The sequence below is a fragment of the Globicephala melas genome, chromosome 19 (assembly GCF_963455315.2).
Source record: "Globicephala melas chromosome 19, mGloMel1.2, whole genome shotgun sequence".
Taxonomy (NCBI): domain Eukaryota; kingdom Metazoa; phylum Chordata; class Mammalia; order Artiodactyla; family Delphinidae; genus Globicephala; species Globicephala melas.
Genome location: NC_083332.1, coordinates 18,190,024 through 18,212,133, shown reverse-complemented (window position 1 = coordinate 18,212,133; position 22,110 = coordinate 18,190,024). Strand labels below are relative to the sequence as shown.

Here is a 22,110-nt window from a genome sequence, read left to right as displayed (position 1 = left end):
ATTATTTTTGGCTGCGTTGGGTCTTCGTTGCTGTGCGCAGGCTTTCTGTAGTTGTGGCAAGCGGGGGCTACTCTTCATTGCGGTGTGTGGGCTTCTCATTGCTGTGGCTTCTCTGTGGAGAATGGGCTCTAGGCACGTGGGCTTCAGTAGTTGCTGCACATGGACTCAGTAGTTGTAGCATGTGGGCCCTAGAGCGCACAGGCTTCAGTAGTTGCAGGGCATGGGCTCAGTAGCTGTGGCGCGCGGGCTCTAGAGCGCAGGCTTAGTAGTTGTGGCGCATGGGCTTAGCTGCTCTGCAGCGTGTGGGATCTTCCCAGACCAGGGCTGGAACATGTGTCCCCTGCATTGGCAGGCAAATTCTTAACCACTGCGCCACCAGGGAAGTCCTTCTATCTTCTTCTTTAAGAAAGATTTAACTAAATTAAAATTAGTTACCCAGCTTTAATTTTTGTATATGTACTATTTTATGCAGTGATTCTACAAATCAGCAATCCATGTATAAAATGGGAGAGTACAGAATCGGCCTGAAACCAGAAACTGCCTACAATTTAATACATACGATTCTGTTTGGATTCTTGGCATTGAGTACAATGAGGTATTTTTGTTTTATCTGTTTATTTTTTTATTTGACCACTCTTTACCTGACATAGTTTAGCAATATAATTTGGGAACTGATGATCATCTTCATTAATGATTATGGTTCCCATAAAAATGTCCTTGTTGGGGCTTCCCTGGTGGCGCAGTGGTAGAGAGTCCGCCTGCCGATGCAGGGGACGCGGGTTCGTGCCCCGGTCCGGGAGGATCCCACATGCCGCGGAGCGACTGGGCCCATGAGCCATGGCCGCTGAGCCTGCGTGTCCGGAGCCTGTGCTCCGTAATGGGAGAGGCCGCAGCAGTGGGAGGCCCACGTACCGCAAAAAAAAAAAAAAAAAAAAGTCCTTGTTTACTATCTTCTCCCAGTACAAAATAGTATTTATAACCAGTTTTTTCCTAATTGCCAATATTCCTCTACTTTTACTTATATGATGGTTCTCAAAAGGCAATGGAATTAATAAGTAACCCCTTGGCAACGGTCTCTGCATAGTTTTAGTAAGATTTTACTATCACAAATAATACAGCTGTCTCAGACTCCAGGTTTCTACACAGCTAGCACTGTTGACCTTTGCCTGCTTCTCTTCTTACAGAATGAAGTACCTCTGGACATCACATATGTGTGTGTTTGCATCATTTGGCTTATGCAGCCCTGAAATATGGGAGTTACTTCTGAAGTTGATCCATCTTTATAACCCAAAGAGGGTCAGTGCTATCTCTTTTTCCATTTCATTTTTATGACTTCTAGTATTTCTTTAATTATCAATTCTGTTGGGGTTTTTTTTCAGTTGTCCATACATCAATTTGATAAAATGGATACTAAAATTTAAAGCTACAAATAATTGATACATTATGATTTTATAAGGAATTATTTTAAAATAATTTTGTTTAATTTTAGCTTTATTTTCTAAATCATTTTTTTCCAGACCATAAGTTAGATATGTTCATTATACAGAAGTTGGAAATACTGAAAAGCACAAAAAGTCAAATTAAAAATCACCAATAGGGCTTCCCTGGTGGCACAGTAGTTGAGAGTCCGCCTGCCGATGCAGGGGACACGGGTTCGTGCCCCGGTCCGGGAAGATCCCACATGCCGCGGAGCGGCTGGGCCCGTGAGCCATGGCCGCTGAGCCTGCGCATCCGGAGCCTGTGCTCCGCAATGGGAGAGGCCACAGCACTGAGAGGCCCGCGTACCGCCAAAAAAAAAATAATAATAAAATAAAAATAAAAATCACCAATAATCCCATTATCCAGAGTTATCGCTATTATTATTAAGTATTATAATATAAACATAATTACTACTAAGTGTACAGTAATGATTAATGGCCCATAAGTGCAGTTCTGGGTTGTTCTGCCCTATAAATTCACTAGGTGGCAATATGGTAGGAGCTACAAATAGCTTATGAATGATTGACTCAGTTGTCTTGCATATCAGAGACTCATGCTCTGTTAAATTATATTTTTGTTGTTTAAAAAAAATGTATTTACAAAGCAAAAATGTAAAAGCAAAAATATTCCAAACACTTGTAATCTAAATAATGTCTTTCTTATATAGATATGTATAATGCGATATTCAATACCGATATTAATACTGCTGTATCTGTGCTATAAGGTAAGGTTGATTGTCCTCATTCCTGTCTTTAATCTATTTAGCAGAATAATTGCTTTGACTCAGTGTACTTTGTGTGTCATTGGCAAGTAGAGTGCTTTGCAGAACTTACAAATATCTACTTAGCTGCTTCTTATGGCAGTTGACATCGATAGGAAGACTGATGTTCTTCCCAAAATGGGATTTAACAGGTAAAAACATTATAACAAAAAATACTACAATTTAATTATTCTAATTAATTTTGGTTTTGACTTACTAGTCAGCTGATGCAAATTCTGAAAACAAAGATGTTTTCAGACCTATTTTGAGGTGAATAAAGGAGAAAAATTAGTTTTCCCTGTTACATGCTTTTTATAAGAGTAAGATCCTAAAATGCATCTTATGTTAACCTACATATTTTATTAGATGCTTAAAATCATCTTTGTAAGAGGGCTGGGCACATATAAATACAGTCTAAGTTTAGCCTTATTATGTCCTTCAGTTTCAGTAGGAAATAAAGAAATTCTTAATATTCTCAGTTGACTGATTTCTGAAACAGCATTAACTGTGTTTCAGTTCTGAGACTCCTCCATATGAGACAGTGAGTCTTTCATCACACCTTTGAGATTTAGAGGCTTGAATTGTTACCTGGGCAGGTAGCTAGGATTGTTTTATCCAACTGAGCTCTTATGCTCTCTTTTAAAAACAAATCTTACATATTTTTTAAGTTTAGATTTTTTTTCTTCAAACTTTATTTTAAGGTAGAACAATAGATTTCAAACTCTACTGTGTACAGTTCCTGCTTTGGGAGGGCAGCTAAAGGGAGTGGGGAGGTGGGTGGGACTCTCCTACAGAAAGGATCAGCTATGGCAGCTCAGCTTCTGGGTTTATTTGCTTATATTTTCATGTAAGATTTTATTTGAAGCAAAGGTTTTAGGCTAAAAGAAATGTGTGATAATCACTGTTAGACAATTCTCTTGTAAATATTTCAAAAAATTATGTTCTATCGTGTTCCTATCTATCAAAACATTTGCTGTTATGGGCGGACCACTGTGCCAACTCCCAGATACTAGAAAACATAGAAATAGGTCATTTCTGCCACCATGCCTCTGGGAATTTTATTGCTCTACGGTAAATAAATGAAACTTCTTACAAACATCTGGAAAGCAACAATTAAGGATTAGGCAGAGTATATGTTTAATGATGAATGAGGTAGCTTTATTACACATTGATTCTGAGGGATAAAGCACCCTCCTCACAGAGAAGATGCAGCTCATCATCATTCCTGTCTCACCACTAAAGACATACACACACCGTAACAGTCCTTTCCCACTGTCTCTGTGTGTAGGCTGAGTTCCTTTATGTCTCAAATATTTATTTGAAAATTTGTTGATTTTTTAATAGCTACTTGAGGACTTAAGTCTCTTGTTCTTGATAACATTGAGGAAGGACATTATAGAAGAAATAAACAAGCAGCATCAGCATCACCTGGGAACTTGTTAGAAATACAGATGTTTGGGTCCTACTCCAGACCTACTGAATCAGGAGCTCTGGGAGTGGGGTCCAGTGATCCAGGTTTTAACCAGCCCTGCAGGTGGTGCTAATGCACCGTCAAACTTGAGAACCCCCTGCAGAGAACAGGGATTCTCAGCAGCGGCACTGTTGACATTTTGTCTAGATAATTCTTTGTCTTAGTAGCTGTCCTGTGCATTATAGGACACTTAGCAGCATCCATCCCTTCTACCCACTACATGCCAATAGCACCAACTTCCAGTTGTGACAATCAAAAATGTCCCCTTGCGGGTGTGGCAGAATCCCTCCCCCAACCCCTCTTGAGAACCAGTGCTATGGAAGAACCAATGATAGCCCTGAAAAGGCCATCATTTCCTCAGGGAATCTTTGTAGATGTACCCTGAGTAAGAGAGTTAGTAGTCATTCTGAAGAATCTCTCCAAAGACAGATGGCCTCGCCTCTCTCAGTATTGGACTTCAGGAGAAATCTTAACGCATCCAGCTTTCACTGTATAAAACAGTTTACGTATTTCAGCTTCTCAAAACTGTGTTTGTGTTTTAATACAAAATCACAAAGAAAATAAAGATCTTATTATGAAACTGAATATGTTTTCCAACTATTGAACAGATTTATCTGTAAGAAATAAGAACTAATATTTCAAAGCCTGATTTAAGTTTTACATAGCACTTATAATGAGGATTTCAAATTTTCTTGTTCATAATACTAATTTTGCTATATGTCTGCTTAGGATAATCCTGTTTAAAAGGGAAAAGTATGTGCTAGTCTCCACTGTAAAATCAATAATAATAACATTATTGCTCTCATGTTAATTAACTTATTTGGATACCTAAAATCTCATATAAACACTGCTGATCATTTAGGAACAGCATTTAGTTAATTCAACATTTGTTTTCACGTTGTTTAAGAAGTTTATCATAAGACTGCGTTACCAGATATTAACATTTTCAGAAGTAACAGCAAATTTCAAAATAGAAAAATATCTAATAACCACTGAATTCACAGATTTCAAAATGTTTTATACAAAAATAATTAAAACATCATTTAAAAGTTGGTATTCTATTGTTATCAAAATTAATAGGGATAATGGATAATTGGAATCTTATAGAGGTATCATTTAATCAGTAATTTTTATTACATCTCTTCTGAAACCTAGGACTAGTAGTGCTGACACCTGATTTTCTGTCACAAGCACCAGCAATTTTCCTGACTTACCCACCCAGCAGACAAGATATGAATGAGTAGTAAAAATGGCCAAAGATGAAATGACAAGATAAGAAAGTGATAGGGATAAAAAAAACATCCATAGACCAGGCAGGTGCCACTTTGCTTCCAGTTAGTGGTTCTTAAATAAAAAAGATTATACTTGCAACTTTAATGAAATGTAGATACATTATCACTGGGCTTCTATTCCAATATAGGAAATGAGTTCTGCAGTTCACCTTAGCATGTATTTAGATGATCAAGTCTTTTTAGCCAACTGCCATTTGATAAAACAGTGAACATTTAATTAGTTGTTGAATTACACAGACAAGTTATATTAGAAAAGCAGTGGATTCAGAGTGTATTTTTACATTATATCTGCATAGCTTAAGTTACTCAAGTTGAGTAGGAGGCACCAGTGGCATAAATATAATACTCAGATGTACCAGATTTTCCTGGACCGTCCTACTTTCAAATATTCTTCTCTCCCTTTGTACCTGTAATTATGTTAATATTCATCAAACCATTTGTCCAGATTTCTAGTTTAAACAATATAATCACCATATCACACAATGAAAAGTTTCCAGTTGTGACTCTGCCACTGTGATCTGAGCAACTCAGGTTATCTGTCTCTCTGAGCCGAGGTCTCCAGACTAGTAAAATGAAAAATAAATAGCCATGGTGATGATGCCTTCTGCGTCATCTGTCTCCCTGAGGAGTTGTGAGGATACAATGAGATTCTGTATTCCAAAGCATTTTTGCAGCTCTAAAATGGTGCTGTCTTCTACAGGGTACATTCTACATTTAAAGATAAATTACATGAAGTTAGTTAGTCACATTTATCTCATATCCTGTGAACTTTCTCATGGTTGCTATTCCTGTCATATCCAAATTAATGTTTTACTAGATATTAACACCACATACAATAGAATTTTTATTAGTGTAAAATAAAAGCTCATTTTTTAAAGTTGGCAACACCTCTACTTCTAATTAGCTCCAGCTCACAATAATTTTGGAAACTTTTCTCAGACTTCATCTCACTTACACTAGAAGGGTTGACTGCAGAAGTGAAGTAGTTCTAACATTCCAGTTACCACGTTTATTTAGTTCACAAGTTATATGCAGTTTCTCCTTTTTCCCTTTAATCTAGTGATAGTTGTGGGTCTGGGGGTGGATTTTGGTTTTGTTTAGTTTTGTTTTTAATTTCAGTTCTGGCCAGGAATGATGGATGAGCTCTCCGAGTTGAGAGAATTCTATGATCCAGATACAGTGGAGCTGATGAACTGGATTAAGTAAGAGGATTTTTTTTTTTCAACTTTTAAATTTAAAGTGCCTTTTAAGAGTCACTGTAGACCTCATTTGGTTTTTGGTTTTTTGGTTTTTTTCTGAATCTAATTATGAAGATACATTCATTCTCAAGTTTTTCTTTAAAACTCTATATTTGCAAATAGTTTCTTTCCATTCAAAAAATATTCTCTCTAACCACAATCCCGTGAAGAAGGGAAAGTACCAATACGGAGAGGGAAACAGAATCAGAGGATGCATTTCAAACCAGTGACAGCAATGGAAATAAAGTTTTATATTCTCTGCCAATTTTATCTTTATCATTTCTTTCATTTTAATACCATTCAAATTTTCTATTAATACTGACACATAAAATATTCTTTCCTTGTTAATCACTTAAAAATTATACTGTAAACTACAGTTAATTAGAGTCATACTAGCTCAGTGCAGATTTCATTTTAACTAATCATATTGCCCAAGATTAGGCCTAGAGAAAATTTAAAATTCAAAAGCTAGAGCTTTTCCTTTCTTGAACATCATAATGCTTTCCTGTTATATTGGTTTGTATTTTTGCCTGCAGGATTGCTTTGCCTCAGCATTCAGCATCAGAATGAGACTTGTGTTTTTCAAAGTTTTGTTAATGAAACCTGCCTCTCACCAGCAAAAATAAACTTTTTTACCCAGAGCAGCATTCCTGTGCCCTGTAATATTGTATTTCCCTATTTTATAACCAAAAAGCAGCATTGTAATTATTCACACTTAAACAGGTGTCGCAAATCTTATGTGACATATTCTGAAAGCATCGGCTGTATTGTCTCCATCACTTAGAATTTTAGTAGCCATATTGGCACTTGCTGGTGACTAATGTTTACTAACCAGTACAGTTGAGCACTGCTTGTGTATTAAGAGATGGTAAATGTTTGATAGCTTAGGTCTCTTGAGTACAATACATGGATTTTATAGAGATTTGTATCTAAAATATATATGTGGCTTTGGTCCCAATGTTGGACTGGGTTGACTAGATGCAATGAGTATAATTTTTCATATATTTTCAGTGCTGAGGGTACAAAGTGGTGCTTTGTCTTTATATATTTATTTAACTTTAAATCATGGCAGACAATTATAGAGTAATTCCTTCAGTATTTATTGTGTAAGGGAAAAGAGGGTTATTCATATAAAGAAAAGCTAATTACTTTTGCATTAGCTATAGTCAACTGGAAATTTATGACATGTGCATCTGAAGGTGAGGCTGATATTTTCTATTTTTCAAATTGCACCATTGATAGGAATGGTGTAGGCTACCCAGTCTGGTAGAATCCTGAAGGTGGCAGATCTTCTGGAGCTACTTGGATTGGCATTTTAAAACATCTCACCTCTACTCCCCAGCCTTTTAGGAATTAACTGTAGTGTCATTAAAATTTTATCCTAGCAGAGTTGACTTTGGCTGTGTCAGACAGGATATACTTTTTGTAACGCCTTTATTTTCATGCTTTTGCTCACAGAAAATTATTTAAAATAACATTTCTGGTTCTGCAAAATTATGGATGAGAGCTTATTCCATGTGTAAAGAAGATAATCTTTTACTCTGCATTTGGGGAAGTGGTCTTTGTTCTTACATTCTCCTTTTACTAACAGTTCTTCTCCCTGTATGTAGACTTACTCTTTTCACTTTTTAAAAATTCTCAGCAACTGAAGGATTTGTATTGTTCCAAAAAATTGGTTCTATTGTGATCTAATCTTGACTGTTTTCCCTTCAAAGTCTTCAAATCTAAATTATTGTTTTGCAAAATAGCTGCTAGGCATGTTTGTGAAATAAGCTTAAGTGATGATGAATGTATGCCAAAATAGGGTCTGTTTAGACACAAAGTGTATTTGTTTAAATCAACATTTAAATCAGCTCTGGTCTGTAGACTTCAATTCCAAACACAAGTGCATGCATTTATTATTCTTTTAACCTGCCCTGATTTCTTCTGTTTTTAAAACATAAAGTATGACCTTCTACTTTCACTCCACTACCTTGATTAGTCACACAGTGTCTGTGATATTAGTAGGTCTGAGCTGTGCTAGAGAAAAGGCTGTGGGCTAAGGATACAGAGTGTATCTAAAAATCTGTTTGAAATTGTCTAAAGGCAGCAGCCAGACCTCTGGTCCCCACCCAGCACTGTTAGTGAGGAACACCTCCTCCCCATCCTGTCTGCTTCTGTTCTCAAATAACCAAAGTGATACACTCACATCTGTCCTTTGTCAGGGCGGTCGTGACAGCATCTATTGGGGTGGGAGCGCAGCTTCCCTTACAGGATGGCTGCCTGCCCTCCGGGATGAGTGAGAACAAGGAACAGTGACCTGCAGAAACTCGAGGGGACACAGATGACCCTCCACTTTGGCACAGGGCAACTCTTGCGTAAAGTGTTGAGAAGAAGCTACCGCCATCTCCCAGTCTGCCTCGTGTACTTGATGCTGGGGCTTCATGGTGGATGCTTCGGGATTCAATTCTCTTTAATCAGCAAGGATCTTTTGTTGCAGTCAGGCCCCCAGAGTCTTCCCTATGAGAAGTAGGGCGACATCCGCATGCCTTCCACAACCCCGGCCTGTGTGTTCACCGGGCTGGTTGCCTGCCTTCCACGTTATACTGAGGTGCTGCACGCGCTGTTTCCCAGCAGATTTAAATGCGTGTGTTCACATTAACCCCTTTTTACTGATGATGTTTCCTGAATACAAAGATTAAAAACCTGGTTTTTTGTTTTTGTTTTCTTACTTTCTGGTATCTCTTTCAGCAAAACCCAGGTGGTACTTTTATAGGTTTTATGTGTGATTAGAAAGCACGTTTACCTCATCAAGGCCAAATGTCACAGCAATTGGTAGTTCATACCTCGTTCCTTAGGGTGTTTCATTTTTGGCTCCTGAAACATTTCTTTGACATTGTGCAATTAAGATAGACTGTAGATTTGACTTCTGAAGTGCGACATTTTACCTACTTGGCTTTAGGAGATTTTCGCTAGAAATAGTTTCTTTCCAGTGATGAAGCCTGCATGTGCAATATTTTCTCAATGGGCCTGAGAAAATGGACCAAACTTCCTTCACATTTAATCAAAGCAGAGAGAATTACTGTATATTTTAAACATGATGTAGGTTAAGTTCAGACCTTAAATGCCTGTAAGCCTCTTTTATACTTAATGAATCATTTTGTGGCATTTGCATAATTCTATAAATTTTGAAGTGTAGATAAAACAAATGTTCACACATTATATTATAATGCTTAGTTTCCCCATTAGTTCAACAGTAATTAACTTGTTGAAGCTTAGAGCTTCAAAAATAAATGAGATTATTTGTTCAAAATGCCATCAGGTCTTCCTGGAATGACATTTAAATTATATAATGTAAATCCATTTGACCTGTGAGTCCTTGTCATTATTTAGTGACATTTCTTACAGAATAAATGGTTTGCAGGTTGGGCAGCCTGCTATGGAGCTTGGCAGAGAACTATAAAAACAAATTATTCTTTCATTTTATACATCATTTGTTCAGACATTGGTAAAAATTGCTTTGTTTTTCTATAATAGAGAAGTGTCATTCAGTGGATAAAAGCACATTAGCCATTTTAGACACAGACCACAGACTGTGTCAGCAAAAGTATCTGTGAAGGAAGAATACCCATCATTACATCTGTCATACTGCATATTTTAAGTTAAAGACAAAGAATCCCTTCTCCCTTTGCCTACTGAGTTTACCACAGAGAATGTAAAATACTGCGAATCTAGGTTTTTAAAGTCTAGAAAATGTGATTTTTTTTCATTTTGTTTCACTTTGCTTGTTTTACTTTTTGCATTTGCTTTATGGATAAACTTAAATATTCAAGAGAGCAGTTAAATATCCCAGATTTACCATAGGGCTAGCATATACAACCAAATTAGACAATCAAGTGAATAAACATCATCTCTGGTATGCTTGGAAGTCAGTCGTTTTCAAAGAAATGTATCTAATCCATTAGGGTACTTGTATTTTGCTATTTAAAATAAAACCAAGGACCTTTAGTGAAAGACTGTTAAAAATCCAGAGGATTGTGGCACCGGCAGTTGAGACGGACTGCGTTTCTTTTAAACTTCCTGACTCTTTACTAATGAGGCCAAACGTTAAAACTTGTCACAATCGAATGAACTTTGTTCCATTTTTTCCTCAACTCCTCTAAGCAGTCATGTGACATGACTTGCTCACCTGGTGATGGCTGCTGTTGCCTTGGGGACCGTACCCACTGGGGCGGCAGGGAGCAGCAAGTGCTCTCAGAGCCTACAGAGGAGAGACGCCGTATTTACTGTGTCTGATGTGTTCCATTTCCAGCATAGCTGCAGGCCCACAGAAAGCAGTCGTCAGTATGTGGTGGACTAACTATGGGCTTGTTTTGAAGTGTTTGCCTGTAATGAGAGCTGAGTCTATTAGCCAGTAAGCTTCTTGAAGACCGGGTATCACCAGCCCTGCACATAGCAGGCCCTCAGTAATAACTTTTAGCTGAATAAAGAATAACCTTATAACTCCCCAGCAAGCAGTTTAGGATTTTTGACATTTTAAACCTTTGTGAACTGTATAACTCATCAAAGTATTGTGATGATGGCCCAGGAAGGGGGGTGGGGGGGGGCGTGTGTGAAACCTTTGTCATTAGCCATGAATAGATACCAGGCCAGTCATCTATCTCTGCCACAACTAGAAACAGCTCTGTGCATCTCCCTGATGCTGAATCCTGTTATATATTCAAAATGATGATGCTGAGACAGCCTAAAGATTTGAATGGATACTGTCAGCTCAGCTGCTGGGTTTGTTGTTTGTGAAGAGAGACAAGTTTGGCACTCTTAGGCAGTAAGACTGTACAGACCAGGATGGTTCTCTCTCTGTTAGCTCTCCCCTCTACCTCATGCTTTGCCAGACATGGAGACCAGACTCATCTTCTCCCTGCATTCTAAATCTCTTTGGTTCAGAGGACCCAAAGGCAGCCACTTTGTGGCATTAATTTTATAACTTATTGCAGTAGAATGGTTTGTGCCAGTTAAGAGTATACGGAAGGAAAGAAGACTGGTTTGGAAAAATAGTGACACATTTTCTTTAATTTTATTTGTTCATATTTATTGTATTTAGCAATTACGGTCCACTGTAAATGAGGGCAGCATTGTATATATGGCACAGACTAAGCATTTAGTAAGTATTCATTGAATAAAATGGAATTTTTATATAAACCTTTCACTAAGGAACTCAGTGCACCTCTTTTCATTTAATCCCTCCTGTTTCCCTGACCACATGGGACACATGTCAAGAACTCCTTATAAATTGCTGGTTCAGGGGGACAGAGCAGACATCTATTTATGCCTGTGTTCCTGGGTCTGGTTGTCAGAATGATGACATCCTATGAAGCACAGCCAAGTTCACATAAAAGTTTTTCTCTTGTAATCCATTCTGGGGTCTGACAGGAATAAGGGAGGGTGAAGATTGTGTCATTCCCTGGGTGCTCCTTGTAATTCTATCCACTTTTTCATCACTTAAGAAAGCTTATTGGAATTTGAGTGAACGAGAGTGTCATTGTTAGAAAATCTTGCATTTTCCAAAAGTAAATTACTTGTAACTGTTTCAGCTTGAGCTGTAGGATGCCTTGCTTGTAGACATCCAGAGGCCTTTGCTGGGTGGCATTCGTGCTGTAGTCTTAGCATTAAAATGGAGTAAGTAGAACATCCTCCTGGAATATGTGAATATGATGAGGCTTCTCTTAGAAACTTGAACACTAGAGCAAGTTTCATGCCATAATGTCCAGAAACACTGAGGAGAACGGCCTGCTGTGGCTTTTTCTGTAAAGTATGTTGAGTTTTAATGATTTCAGTTAGACTCCTTCTCAAAAGAACTATGTCCGTCATTTTAACTCACCCTAGCATGTTGTTAACACAGGAAGGGTGAGTATACCTTGCAGTATTACTACTGGGCCTGTATCGGAGATGGTGCTTCGAGCAGAGTCCATGAAACAGCCGTATGTTCTTCACAATAAAACGACACCTCGTTGATTTGCAGGTGGCTCCCAGGTTTTAAAAAAAATGGAAGGGAATTAAATGAACTACTAAGATTCTTTTTTTCCGAGGGAAAAGGAAAGATGCTTTCACAGAAATCAGGAAGTCTTTCCTTGGCCCTCCATCACTGTCCCTCGCATCCCATGGAGAGGCAGAGAATCACAGCTTGGTGATAATTGGAAAGTGAGATCTTAATTTAATACCAGAATACCCTGTGTTCCTTAAGATGCATGTAGTCTTTCATAATCAGGACTAAAGAAAAGGAATACATAAAATACTTCCGCTTCCGCATCAGAAATATTGTACATCTTCATACTGAGTATAAGATAAGAAGATACCTGCTAGTTCAGAATCTTCTTTCCGTGTTCTTTTGTTTTTACTAATTCTTTTTTTCTAAAATAATTTATAGTAATATCTGTGATCTTTTTTTCTTGTTTTAACCAAAAACCCTTGGAATTGATTCACGGCAACTGCAGTTTCTGGCTTTATAGTTTGTTTTACTCTAGGCAGCCCTTTTAGTTAAGTTTAATACAAAAAGCACTGGCAGTCTTCTAAGGCCTCGTGTTAGAATCTGCCTCTTTGGAACAAGAGCAGGAGAGGGTTGTGGGTTTTAGCCTAGAAGACTCAGGAGATACCCACATCCTAAGACAATTCATTATAAGAGTAAACCCATCAAAACAGTAAATGAGAAGCTTCCCAATCATTGTCAAAAACAGACACGAAAAATTTCATAAAACAGTTTGAGTGCAAATCAGAATCTCGAGCAGCCTCCTGTGTTTTTCCCAACTCATAGCCCTTCCTGACATAGCTGGGTGATCCTGAGTGTGTGATGCTATCTTCGTGGAAGCCTTAGCAGTGAGGTTAATTTAGACGCCAAAATCTTTTTTTTAAAAAACATCTTTATTGGAGTATAATTGCTTTACAATGGTGTGTTAGTTTCTGCTGTATAACAAGGTGCATCAGCTATACATATACATATATCCCCATATCCCCTCCCTCTTGCGTCACCCTCCCACCCTCCCTATCCCACCCCTCTAGGTGGTCACAAAGCACCGAGCTGATCTCCCTGTGCTATGCGGCTGCTTCCCACTAGCTATCGATTTTACATTTGATAGTGTATATATGTCCATGCCACTCTCTCACCTTGTCCCAGCTTATCCTTCCCCCTCCCCATATCCTCAAGCCCATTCTCTAGTAGGTCTGCGTCTGTATTCCTGTCTTGCCCCTAGGTTCTTCATGACCTTTTTCTTTTAGCTCTAAAACTCCGAGGAAGGCTGTGTTTGCTGGAAGCATGCAGTTACTGGCCGGCGTCAAGCTGTGCACGGGAAGGACCTTAACCAACCACCCACACTACGAGGACAACAGCCTGAGAGAGCGAACCAAAGCGGTGAGTGCCTCTCCTGGCTGGCTCGTGTCCGGTAAAGCTGGGGCTTCTGCTACCTGCAGGTTATGAGGGGAAGGCAGAGCTGAAGTGCCTGTCAGGACTTGGGTCTCCAGAGTCTAGACCTTGGCCTGCCCTGTCTGTTAAAGGCATGCTGTTTCGGCCTTCTGTTCCTCTCGGGTAGAAGAGTAAATTGAGGAGAACACCTTGAGATGTACAGAGCAGAGTGTTTGAGGACAGAGTCCTCAGAACTTTGAACTGGAGAAGGAAAAGGGGCAGAGACATACTGGTCACATTTTTTAATGGGCTGTTTCGTGTGTGTGTGTGTGTGTGTGTGTGTGTGTGTGTGTGTGTGTGTGTGTGTGTGTGTGTGTGTGTGTGTGTGTGTGTGTGTGTGTGTGTGTTTCGTGTGTGTGTGTGTGTGTGTGTGTGTGTGAGAGACAGAGACAGAGAGAGAGGGAGAGAGACAGAGAGAGGGGGGGGGAGAGAATAGGCAACACAGCCACACAGTAAAAAAGCTCAGAGCGTGCAAAAGAGAACATAGTGAAAAGTCTCCATCCCACCCCTGTCTTCCAGCTACTGCTTCCCCTCCCAGGAGGCAAATAACATTACCGGTAATTTTATGTATATACAAATGTGTGTGTGTGGATAGATACATGAATTCATATTCTTTTCCCCCCTTTTTACAAAAGAACTAATTACATCTTGCTTCTTTTGGCATTTCATGTATTTTGGAGATCACTCCACATCAGCATATCGACAGCTTCCTTGCCATTTTTAAAGCTGCATAATGTTTTGTTACGTGGATGTGGCAAATTTTATTTGACCGTTTAGGTTGTTTCCCTGTCTTCTGCAATTATACAGCAATTTTCCAAATGATACACCTGTATAAGCATCGCTCTGCACAGGCACAAGGTGTCTATCCACACATGAGGTTCTTAGAAGTGAAGTTGCTGGGTCACAGGATGTGGGCATTTGTAATCGAGATAGAATTACCAGGTCTGTACGAATTCTGCCAATTTACACTCCAGTCAGTGCTACAGAAGTGTACCTGTCCTAGTCCTCGCCAGCAGTGGTTTCAAACTTTTTAATGTTTTATATCAGTCACTTCTTAATCTTGGTGGCTGAAAATTTGTTGAAAAGTCTTGTTTGAGGGGTGAGATTTAACTAGCCTAAAAGTAAATGATTTTTACTAAATACTCCATTTTTAAGAGAATCGTCTTAACATAGATTCCTGCTAAAATGGGAATTTTTCAACTAGCCCAAGTGTTCCAGATGGCCCTGAGTTAGCTAGAGGATGATCGGAGGGTACCTGGATCACCAGAACCCAAAGTTCAGCTGGGAGGTGGCCACCACTTTGACTTGAGAGAGATGCAGATAGAGGCATGTCAGAGGCACAGGGAGTCCTGTGTTCCATCCTCTCCAAGATCCAGTCCCTGCCTAGGTGCTGAGTTTTATGTCCTAAAAACTGATAACCTTGAAGGTCCTAGTGCCCTTCTTCAGTCATGACCTTCAGATCCTTGGAATGCCTTAGCCTGAGGCTGGTGCTGGACTGTAGAGAGGATGACCTCACAGTGTTAGCAATAGAAGCAGATAACCCCCCACCATTTCAGCATATCCGTTAAGACATGCTGACCTAGGCTCTCAGAACCCAGTCTCTTAAGTCAGAGACCTATCATTAGACATCAGTGGACAACAAAGGAAGCAGCTCCTCTCTTCATTACCCCTCCCCCAACACACACACACCATTCTACCTTTCCCAGCGCCAAGTCCCAGGATATAGGCCACTCACCATCTGCGTGTATTTACTTAACGTGTGTGAAGCTGGTGGTGACTGGGAAGGCGTGCCTCCTGATGAACTGCCACTGGGCGCTGCAAGTTGCTCTTCCTCCAGGAAGGATGAGAGAAAGATAAAGTGTAGGGTCTCCTGGTCAAGCTGAGTGCAGCAGGACAGCAGTAGAGCAAGGGTGCTGCCCCTGCCTGGGGCCAGGGACCCTATGGGGGTCCTGTTCCCCAACTGCCACTATCAGAAGCTGGGTCTCCTTACAAGTATCTGTGCCTCCAGACTGTACCACCACCCCCAATGGACCCTTTTAGTCTAAAGGTCCCCTTTTTAAAGGTAGAGACTGTGTTTTATTTACTTAATCGCATTATTTACCTTGGTGAAGCATTCTTAGAATTGGCATCTACTGATGAATATATTCATAACTCAACACATCCTAAATCTTTGGTGTCTAAATCCAAATGTATTCAGCATGACTCACTCTCCCCCATCCCAACAACTTTTTTTTTTTTTGAAATTTCTCACATACACTCCAGGACTACAGGTGAATGAGCAACCTGCACAGGAAGAGGTGAGGGGAGCAGGGTGTCTGCGATTAGACTCAACCCCGGTGGGAGGTTGCAGCAATAGATAGTCCTTGACGAACTTCCCAGCAGTTAAGTGGTATTTTGCCCTATTCCATTTTTATCTTGTTTTGAAGGTCTATCAGATATATGCAAAGAGAGCCCCAGAGGAAGTGCACGCCCTGCTAAGGTCCTTTGGCACCGACTACGTGATCCTGGAAGACAGCATCTGCTATGAGCGCAGGCACCGCCGGGGCTGCCGGCTGCGGGACCTGCTGGACATCGCCAACGGACATGTAAGCATGCCTTCCGCCCCGTGTGGGGCGTCCCCTGGGGAGGAGAGGATCCAGTGTGAGCCCTAAGGAGTGTAACTACCTTTATACCTTGTAGAATTGCACAATGGATCAAGCATTCACCTCCGTTGCGTTCTGCAGAACCCCTACCTTGGCACGTTAGTAACTTGCCACGGGGGCTGGAGGGGCGGGAGAGATGGGAGGGGAGCTCTTGTCCCCACTGTCACACCAAACAGAGCAACTCTGTCGTCAGCTGGTCTGTGTCACGAGGCTTTGCATAGAATTTATTTTTTAAGGTTTTGCTACTAAAGTGAAAAAACCTCAACCTTTAAAACCGCTGCTCCAAAGCATCATTTTGGCCGATACGAATGTCCATGAGGGCGGTGCGCCAACCCAGCACCCCACAGCCTGTGTGGTAGAATCTCACTCCTCTCCCTGCTCTCTCACTGGGTGTCCCTTTTCGTCCACTGGCACACTTCCACAAAGATGGCTTTCTATGGCCAAGCTTACACTCCTGAGCAGGAAAACAAGCTACTTCTCTTTTCTTCTTTCTGAGGAAAATGTTTTCGGAGATATGCCAGGTCTCAGGTAGAGAAAACATAAGATTTTCACCCTTTAGAGGTGGTGTGTGCTGTAATTATTGGTATAAAAGCGGATAGATATTTCTAAAATGAGTGGGGGGAAAAAGTGATAAACCTAGCCTACATCTGAAAAAAATAAATAAAACCTTGACTGTACAGAATTTGAGATTCAGAACACTTAAGATCTACTCTCTTAGCACATTTCAAGTGCAGAGTACAGTATTATTAACCCTAGTCACCATGCCATACATTAGGTCACCAGAGACTTACTCATTTCATAACGGCAAGTTTATACCCTTTGACCAACATGAATGTTATTGGTTAACTTGATTGTAGTAATCATTTCACCATGTATATGTATATCAAATCATCAGATTGTATACCTTAAATATATACAATTTTATATGTCAATTATGCTTCAATAAAGCTGAGGCAAAGAAAATGAGATTTGATTTTTGCTCAAGGAAAAATAACTGTCCATAACTATCTTGAATTCAGAGGAGGTGCAGACCAAATACATTTAAATTTTGCTTTGTGTGTAACTTTTTCTAACTAGGCCATCTGATGAGTTGCAGAACTTTCTCTGGTCATAGTAATTCTTCTCTGTGTTTCATTTTTTGAGAGGGAATGGTGTAGTATGTTCTTCAGGACAAGGAGATCCAAGTTCTGCTTCTAGCTTTGCCATTAAAGGTGAACATTGTTTGACACCGAACTCTGCTCTTCAGCCTCGGGTCACACTTCCAAAGGGGAAAGGGATGGACCAGATGGTCTCCAGGCAGCCATTGACATTCGTTCAGTTTAAGTTCACTAGCATGTCATTCTTAAAGAAACCCAATCCCTATTCCCACTTCTGTTTGTCTTTTGTAAATACGATTTTTTTCCAGATTGTATTGGTTTTGTTTTGGCTTTAGATGATGGATGGCCCAGGAAAGAATGATCCAGATTTGAAACTTGCAGGCCACCCTCGCTTTTGCGAAGAGATAAAAAGAAACCTGCCCCCCTACACGGCATACTTCACTAGAGTGTTTCAGAACAAAACATTCCACGTTTACAAGCTATCCAGAAACAAGTAACAGAGCTTTCTATTTAATCTCTATTTTTGATATGTGAAACTCCATCATAATGAAACTCAATAGATAATGTTTCAAATGTAATTAGGTAACCGGTACCTTAAAGCTGTGATATGATTAAGTCTACAAATGTTTACACAAGCGTTACCATCTTTGAAAGTATCTTATACATGCTTCAGTCTTTGTCTTGTTTCATTAATGTTCTTTAGCCTAAATGTTTTCAACTTTCTAAAAGTGATCTAGAATTTTGTTGTTGGGGAGAACAGTTAAGTGTTCCATAGGTAGCCTGAACAGCTGCATATCATGTTGGAAATCTAGAGCCTGTTTCAAGATTTGAAATACTTCTAATTTTTAATTGACTTACAACAGCTATAGTTGAATTGAATTGAGGGGATACATAATTAAATTATTTAATATTTTTTCACTAGTGAAGACCAACTGGTGGCTTTTTAAAAAGCTCTCTATTGTCCTGTTTCACCTAAAAATTTTATAATGTTTTTAATTTGTCATGCTTTGAATATTTTTTTAAAAATCATGTTAAGTCTTCATATGTATCTAAAATTTTTTTTTGTGCTCCATCTGAAATGTAATGTGTAGCACTTCAGTAGTACGTGTCAGTGTGTGTGTGTGTGTACACGGGCATGTGCATGAATGTTTCAATGCTGGGCACAGAAAAGTGTTACAAGTTCCATATTGTAAGTCCTTAAAGCAGCAGAAATGTTATGTAGCTGAGTAGAATTTGTTACTGTATAGTGTTACTATTTTAAAACCTGTTGATACTATTTAATCTATCCTGCAAGTAAGAAAATTCTTCTTCATTTCTTACTCATTCAGATTTACTGGGTTTGCAAAATTTTGTAAACTCTTTGTTTTTAGCCTTTGTATTTTTTACAGCCTAGAACCTTGCAAAGTCTTACTATTTTTAAAATGTTGTATCTTAACTAACTCACTACTATGATATTTTTGGCAGAGAGCATTTTCATACCAAGTTTGATTTGTGGTCTCCAATCTTACTGTGAGGGCCCTTGATAGGTGGTTCTTTTTCTTACTCAAAGGTAACCAAGTGCCTCTAAGTCATGCTTATTTGTAAACAACGAAGAGGATTATGTGTACCTTGTACCTGCTCAAAAATTTTTTGATAATTGCTTTTGTAATTAATTTCTAATGATAGGGACATGTAAAAGTTACTGATAAAAGCATATTGTGTATTTAATTAAATCAAGATAGCTAATGAAATTAACTTTCACCTCTCATGCCAGTTGGAAATGATTTAAATATTTCTCCTTGCAAATCACTGTAGACATGAAGACGGATATATCACATGTTCAAATGATTTTCTCTTCAGCTACTACTTAAGCAGTATTCAAAAAGAAATTTTACACTATCATGTTGGGTTCAAGGAAGGATACTTGGCTTTTATCAAAACTTATTTAAATAAAAAATTGACAGTAGCTGGGTTATTAAATTATGCAACTGAAACTCCTGAATTATATCTTTCTTGTATCCCTTAATAAGGTTGGAGACCACTGCAGTTTAGGATAATACAATAATAAAACATTTTAATCAGTACTGAAACTTTAATTAAGCCAGTAATGATGCATGCCTGTTGCAGCTGACAGCATGGGTCAGTCCATCCTTCAGTGAGTGCCTTACTCTAATTGAAACCAAGCACATGTAAGGTACAGCGTGTTCGACTATCTAGTTACGTTTTTAAAACCCTCTATTACCTTCTCAGAAATATTTCAATTTATTTTAAATATTCCTGTATTATTAATCTATGCATTTGGGTATTTGGAGTTTCAGTATACAAGAAACATGTACTTAAATTTTTATGCTTATCATCACCACATTGATCACATACAGTAATCCTTTTTTCACAGTTTAGGTGCCATTTGTTGCCAAAACACTTAGTGTTCAGTCTTTAGTGAAAAATATAAAGTGCCAAAAATTCTTGCAAGACAGAATCCATACATACACTCTTTCCAGAACACTGTGACCATGTATAGTTGACATTTTTATTTCCTGATGACCAAATCTCTTAATGAATCATGTGAAATATTTTTAGTGCTCCTCAGTCTTCTCTTTTATGACCTTCTCATTGGAGTACATGGGAGGAAAGAGAGGAAAAGCGGCTGACCCTGGCTCTCTAAGCTCCCTGCCACACGATCTCAGTGGCTGTGCTGATGTTTGGTAATATCCTCAAATTATGGCTGTATTTTATAGGTAGAAAGACCACTTGATTTTGCTTCAGAGTTAGCATTCAAAAGAACCTCTAAGTACAGTAAGTGCTCTTAATTAACCTTTACTTACGTGACTCACCGGGTCCCTTCACAGTCTCCATCCCTCTTGTAAGCTGACTTCGGCCCAGCACCAGTGGGGGCTGCTCTCTGGCATTCTCAGGCCTCTGCTCTCTCCTTTGAGTTCTCTGCCTGCGCCAACCTTGTCTGCATGCTCTACTTCCGGCTGTAAATACACGATTCAACATAAACCCAGGAAATTTCGCTCTAAAATGGAAGGGTTATTTCTGCAAAAATTAGCTTGAATGCTTTGGTAAGATTTGATAACGGTTGCCACTAATAAAAATTACTTTTAAATTAATTGTGGTTGGGAAAATTATAAAATATTGGGATAACATAAAATTCAAGAAAATTTCTGAGCTTAGATTGCTTCACAGATTTATTTATTTTAGTCCTCATTTCACCTTAAAAAAGATCTAGACTGATCAGAAGGTATTAAAAAGTACCCAAATCAGGGCTTCCCTGGTGGCGCAGTGGTTGAGAGTCCACCTACCGATGCAGGGGACACGGGTTCGTGCCCTGGTCCGGGAACATCGTACATGCCGCGGAGCGGCTGGCCCGTGAGCCATGGCCGCTGAGCCTGCATGTGCGGAGCCTGTGCTCCGCGATGGGAGAGGCCACGGCAGTGAGAGGCCCGTGTACTGCAAAAAATAAATAAATAAATAAAAAGTACCCAAATCATATTATTGGTATGATTTATGCAAAAATAAAACTGTAATCATTGGACCCTTATGCAAAGGAAAGGCCTCGGCTTTACATCAGAAGATGAGCAAATGAATGTACAATTATACATTTGAGGTTATGATTCCCTACTTTAACCAACTTTAACTTCATTAAATGACCAACTACTGATACCGATCACAGTGGCTAATCTACTTCTACTAGAGTTGAAAGGTTCCAGTCACTTTATTACAGACTTAAAAAGTAGGAATTCATTTCAGATATATTAGCCAGGAGCATAATTAGGTGTTATCTAGGCCATTTGTTGTCCACTTAAAGGTGATTTTCTTGACCTTTGTGAGATCAACTAAATAAATGTGTGTGTGTGTGTGTGTGTGTGTGTGTGTGTGTGTGTGTGTGTGTGTGTGTGTGTGTTGGGTTGGTGCTGGTGTTGGCAAGGACATATGTAGATATTTCATCTGGTCTGCATCTTTACAATTAAGTAAAAAGGTTTATTCTGATTGCACATGAACCTTGTAACAATTGTAGCTCATCTTTGGCCAAAACGTACCTGAATTAACTAGAAATAGTCCATTTTTAAATTTTCATTTAAACGTTGGAATTAATAGAAGGACAAAATGTTCTCAGATCATATATCTTGGCCAATATGCTCCGAAATGGTTTATATATGGCAACCTTTTGGCATAGAAGAGAGTGCTTGTCTGTTCATGGAAAAAAACTTTTAAACTGAGAGAGTGGCTTACTTTCTTGTGGCAATTGATTTTCTGTACTTAATATCCTAGGGGTAGAATCTTACAAAGAGCTTTTATAATTTGTTGTACTGAATTGTATGAAGATTGTGTACTAAATAAAGCTAAGTTACACAGGGTGAGTGTCTTTCATTTCTTTGAAGGTCAAAACCCAAGGAACTGGCTTATTGAAGTGTATTAGATATGTGCTAAATAGAGTATAATCACTAAAAGATGGATGTGATGGGGTCTTACTTGTACTTGCTAATGTTGAAGGGGTTTCTTTTTTTCACAAAATTTGGTTTGATAGCTGCTTATTTGCTTTACTTGAACCTCAAGCTTATAGTTAGCACTTGTAAAGAGAAGGCTGCTGTCAGCTGAATTTATCCTCAAAGAGAGAAATGCTGTTGTTTTGACCTTTGAAATTGTTTCTACTTCTTGACGAAACTCTCAATCTTTAGTAACTCAGGAAAATGGGTGGTGGTTCACATTTTTGGTA

General features: G+C 39.1%; 1 protein-coding gene across 5 annotated transcripts in view; it reads left to right on the top strand.

Annotated features, from left to right (window-relative positions):
- The window catches only part of DPY19L3 (dpy-19 like C-mannosyltransferase 3), a 74,950-nt gene extending 53,199 nt beyond the window's left edge, over positions 1-21,751 (top strand). For all 5 annotated transcript variants that reach the window (XM_060288467.1, XM_030874499.2, XM_060288465.1 and 2 more), the window contains 7 exons: positions 473-595; positions 1,185-1,296; positions 2,147-2,203; positions 6,122-6,204; positions 13,489-13,621; positions 16,099-16,257; positions 17,747-21,751. In XM_060288467.1, coding sequence (XP_060144450.1) covers positions 473-595; positions 1,185-1,296; positions 2,147-2,203; positions 6,122-6,204; positions 13,489-13,621; positions 16,099-16,257; positions 17,747-17,908 — 829 coding nt within the window. In that variant the 3' untranslated portion in view covers positions 17,909-21,751. The remainder of the gene's footprint in view (positions 1-472; positions 596-1,184; positions 1,297-2,146; positions 2,204-6,121; positions 6,205-13,488; positions 13,622-16,098; positions 16,258-17,746) is intronic.
- The last annotated feature ends 359 nt before the right edge of the window (positions 21,752-22,110 follow it).